Source organism: Juglans regia, chromosome 8, assembly GCF_001411555.2.
Source record: "Juglans regia cultivar Chandler chromosome 8, Walnut 2.0, whole genome shotgun sequence".
Lineage (NCBI taxonomy): Eukaryota > Viridiplantae > Streptophyta > Magnoliopsida > Fagales > Juglandaceae > Juglans > Juglans regia.
The window spans coordinates 29,238,662-29,243,718 of NC_049908.1; the positions used below are offsets into that span (position 1 = coordinate 29,238,662).

At 34.7% G+C, this 5,057-nt stretch overlaps 1 protein-coding gene across 1 annotated transcript; it reads right to left on the reverse strand.

The window, feature by feature from the left end:
- Positions 1 to 45: 45 nt before the first annotated feature.
- On the reverse strand, positions 46 to 2,781 carry LOC118349270 (cytoplasmic tRNA 2-thiolation protein 2-like). Its single transcript, XM_035693277.1, has 4 exons — positions 2,362 to 2,781; positions 1,490 to 1,838; positions 1,320 to 1,406; positions 46 to 200 (listed from the first exon to the last, which is right to left on the reverse strand). The coding sequence occupies exons 1-4, from the start codon at positions 2,661 to 2,663 to the stop codon at positions 66 to 68; spliced, it is 873 nt and encodes a 290-aa protein (XP_035549170.1). The 5' UTR covers positions 2,664 to 2,781; the 3' UTR covers positions 46 to 65.
- Positions 2,782 to 5,057: the final 2,276 nt, after the last annotated feature.

The following is a 5,057-nucleotide window of genomic DNA, read 5'->3' on the forward strand; positions in this document are numbered from 1 at the left end:
ATAATTTTTTTTTTTTTTTTTTTTTTTTTATAGGTAAGAGGCCGATGTAGGTAAATGTAAAAGGGTCAAATTACAAACCCATCAAGGTGGCAAAGCCTGTTGAGCTCCTGTGTAAGACAGTCACGGAGTGGAAGCACTACTGGGATCTCCCACCTTGCATCAACATATTGTATATCTCCTGGCAATGAATATCCCTGGCCCTGTAAGAAGAAAAAGTACATTTATAACAATGACCTGTAGCATTTTAATAAGCTTAAAAAGAGATTCAGACTTTTCCTTCCCACACACAAAATCTTTAGTTGAAGTTAAAAAAAACCAAACATATTGGCAGGATTTCAATCACCATGCAACTTTAAACAAGATGAAAGTGGAAATAACTGCCATGGGAAATTCGAAATCCATGTCTGAGAGAAAAGTGAAAAAATCATCTTACAAATAAATGTGACTAATTTGAAGTAGTCATCTACCCTCTGTGAAAAGAATGTGAGCCACAAAAGTAACAGCAACAAAACCAGGTCCTCAGTTTGTCTCCAAATGGCATTAACAAATCATTGGTTCACAAGCAACTATATCATGATTAAATTAGGAAAAGGAGGCCCATAGAAGAGGTCTAAGAGGATACCCCTTCCTGTAGTAACCTATATCACTAGCCTAATTTGAGTGTTCTAAAAAGATGGCAGATGTTTTCATAAGTAAGCAATCTCATGAATGCTCACAAGAATCCACTCCTCCACAGCTACGTGACTGGTAATTCCTCATAAACTAATACTTATCAAAAAAATTCCTCATAAAGTAATAACTCTCTGCAGTCTATAAACATTACTTAAATAGCTGTCCACATGATATACCCTTCCCGCTTCAACTAGAAAAGGCTAGCTTAGCGGCACAAATGATGAATGGTTGAAAAGGACAAAAAGTATCTGACCTTGTTTTCAATTACGACGACTTCAAATATCAAAGATCTAAAACATCACGTTTTAGTTTGAATGAAAAAAACCCCACATCAAAATCACAAATACTCTGTTTTTTTGGTACCCAACTTGCTACCCCAGTACCACATGAAAACGTTTTCATTCCCAAAATTATCATCAACAAAATTGAATCATTCATGCTTGTTTTAGAATTTCATATTTTACTTTGAATAAAAACAATCCCACATCGAAATCACAAATAATCTGTTTTTTGAGTACCTATCTTGTAACTATAGTAATATGTGAAAGCGATTTCATTCACAAAATGAGACATTCATAATAAAAAATAACGCACTCATCTTTTTCAAAACAGGTGAGCCATAAGCTGAAGAGTGTTTAAAAGCAAACCTTCACAATGGCAGAAATAACATGGCAAGCAATGCTCGATGTGCATGATCCTAGAACGACCCTGTTGTATCCATTTTCAGAGGCAATCTGCACAATTAGTAAAACATCATGGAAGAGTCAATCTACTTCCCTTTCTCCTACGCTTGTAGTCGAGACATCTAGAAGCGAACCTTTTGCAAGGACAACATTCGTAGATGCAGCAAAAGATCTTCTTTTCCAGTGGAATCACTAATAGCATCTAGTAAGTTCTTCAATCTGTCCCTTCCGTCACTGGAACTAGAAGAGCAGATATTCTCAATTGGAACCACATGCAACTCTTTTCTTGGTGGGGCTAGAGCAGACACAATCGATCTGAAGTCTTGGATTGCTTTGTCAATTTCATGAGAAGAAACTGGGAAAATCGCACGTTCATCAATAAAAGCAACTCCAACACCAAACACCGGTAATGATCTATCTCTACTTGCATCAAAATTCTTTTGGGACTTATCTTGCATCTCATGCACAAACTGTAGAGCGACTCTGAGAAAAAAAAGTTCAGAAGATGAATCTAATTCAGGTAAGATTATCACAGGTTTTATGTTGCACAAATTCGTGACAAAGATCAAGTAATAGCGGTCAGTAATAATTTCGATGAAGAATTGAAACACCCAATAGCCAACAGTTTCCAATAGTTTTTTTCCCACAAAAGATAATCGGTGGGCAAGAACAAAAGAGTGTTTCGGTACTAGAATTGATAGTCTAGCTGTCCGGGAAACGAACGAACCAGGGGTACGTTAATTGGCCTTGGATCCAAGCCCTAAATTGCAGGTATAGAAAATATATAGATTTCCATAGTTTTCCTTTCAAAACTAACACAATGTTCCAATGCACCATCCAAATAATCAAATTTCAATAAGAAGAAGACCCCAAATTTCACTGTCCCATTTTTTTTTTCATTTGGTACAGCATGTTCTCTACAACCAAATACCAAATAACCGGGCATAATTGCTTTTCTTCAAAGATGCATTTATTTCTGTTTACTATTTCGGGGAGAGATAAGGACCTTGATGAAGAGCCACCAGAGAAGGCGACGAGAACGTTATCAGTGGGACAAATCATGGCGTTGGAGATGACAGCGAGCCTGAACTTCCCATACAGGTTACTTCGGAAGCAATCAGCGCAAAAGCGCCCATCTTCGGCGTTGCCGCCAGAAATGGGCTCGTTGGACTTGCACTTGACGCAAACATTCAGATTCCGATCATTGTAATTAGAAATCGAATTAGCTGACCCACCAAATTCTTCTTCTTGTGCTTGTTCTTCGTTTCGATGGCAATTGGACTGGCAGCTTGAGGCGTTGCACGCCATTGGTATTTGCTTTGAGCAGCTCTCAGCTGTGAAATTGGTGCTACTAGGGTTTCGTGCTTTTGGCTCCTAGAACTGGAAGTCTGAAATTGGATTCGCACGTGTTAGTGAGGTTAAGGAGTTAAACGAACAGCCACTGTGGCAGTGAGACTTGAGTCCAATGCTAAAACCCTCCAAGGTGCAATCAAAGTGGCACGTTGATATTTTAAAATCTTTATAATGGAATAGTTTGGATTTAGAGATGAGTTGAGATGATCTATAAATAATAAAATAAAAGTTAAATTATTTATTATATTTTATTGAAAATTTTGATAAAGTTGTTTTGGGATTTGAAAAAATTGAATTATTTATTATATTTTGTGTGGAAATTTGAGAAAATTGTAATTATGAGATAAGATGAGTTGAGGTGAGTTTTGAATGTAAACAAGGAAAAAAAAGCCAATTTTAGTTAAATGCTGGCCGCCGCTGCCTCCTCCTCCTCTTCCCGGTAAATTTAAGTTTAATATCATAGTAATGCTATATACCAAACTCACATCCTATTTTGATAATATTAAATAGTAAGTGGTATATTTATCACTATTAGATGATAAAGAAGTATACAATAAATAATCATTTAATTACGATAAATGTGCTGCATCATATTTAATGAAATAAAAGTGAAATAATAATATGATGTATATAATTTTTCTTAATATCAATGATGCATCCAAAGGTAACCCAGGCTTAAGCGGGTTGTGGTGGTGTTTTATGCTCTCACGATGGATGTTTTGTTTATGGTTTCTCTTGCTTTTTAAAAAGAGGTACCAAGGCATGCTGGCCCTTTCTGCTCTCAACTATGGTCTACTCCTATGTTACCAACTTCTCAAGTCCGACATATTCTAGAATATTTTCAGAATACATAATTATTATTTATTATTTTATTATTAATTTTTATTATTATTTAATATTTTATCATTATTTTTTTATTATTATTTATAGAATATCTGATATCACTTCATTATCCAAACGCAACGAACTCTTCACTCGCACTTTCCTTTTGATCTCCATCACACTTTAAGAGAAGGTAATTGTTTGCCTGACAGCATGGCAAACTATGAGGCAGCTAGGCATGATGCTGTTTTCTCTTCAACTGTTGAGCTTCCTCACTCCACGGTTGGTATATGTATGTCTTAGATAAAGCAGGTCTCCCTTAATTTCGACAGTAATTTCATTAAAATTATCATTTGCATAGTAATACTTGTCAGTCAGTATGATATAGGAAGTATAATTTTGCAAAGTTTGTTTCTAGACATGAGTATTTTTACATAACTTTGGTTTTGGAATTCTATGAAACCCCCAAAAGTTCTTTATATGATTAATTAATAAAATTGAGCTATCGTACTGTTCTTACAAAAGTATGATAAATTCTTTAGATAGAAGATGTCTTATATATGTTAAGATATAAAAATACATAATAAATCTAGCTCTTTCTATTACTTTTAACTTTTGAGACAAATAGTAATTTCACATAATATCAGAATAGAAGTCTTGAATACGAATCTTGACTCTACACTCTATCATATTTAATAAAACATTACACATATTGGGTCACTCGTTAAGGAGTAGTCTGGCCTACACGTGAAGATAAGTGTTAAAATATAAAAATAAAGAATAAAATCTAACTCTTACCATCAGCTTAAACTTTTTGAACAAGTAGTGATTTTACATAGTATTAGAACAAAAGTCCTGTGTACGAATCTTGACTCTATACTCTATCATATTTAATTAAACATTACACATGTAAAGTCACTCATTAAGGAGTAGTCTGTCCTATATGTGAGGAAAAGTGTTAATATATAAAAATAAATAATAAAATCTAATTCTTCTCATGAGCTTGAATTTTTTAGATAAATGATGATTTCACATCCTATATGAGGTAGAATATCTTAAATATTATGAGAAATCTTTTTTTCTTAACAAGGGGGTTTTCCTTTATCTGAGAGAGACGTATAGACAAAGTAGGAAGGTAGATGAAGTGCTCATAATGACAGATGAAAACTCAGTGGAGAGAACAGTAGTCGAGAAGCAGGGTTTCAGTTTGGCATTAAGACGCAAGAAGCAAGCATGCATGCCATCCGTTGAAGGGATATTCAAATCCTTGCTTTCGTTCAAAATAAAATAAAAATAAAATGGTGTCCCATGTGGTCTGGCTTTTAGAAAACTCACTCAAAAGCTTTTATTGATTGCCCCGTGAACTGATCATAACGCTAAACTCCATACCTCTTTTTTGTCCCATAAGAACTAAGAACTCAATTACCTGAGATTTATGTGTTCACGGGGCTCTTACTCTTAGTCCAATCATTGAACCATAATGGGGAAAAAAAAAAAAAAAAACTTTGCGTTTGGCTCACATTTTGC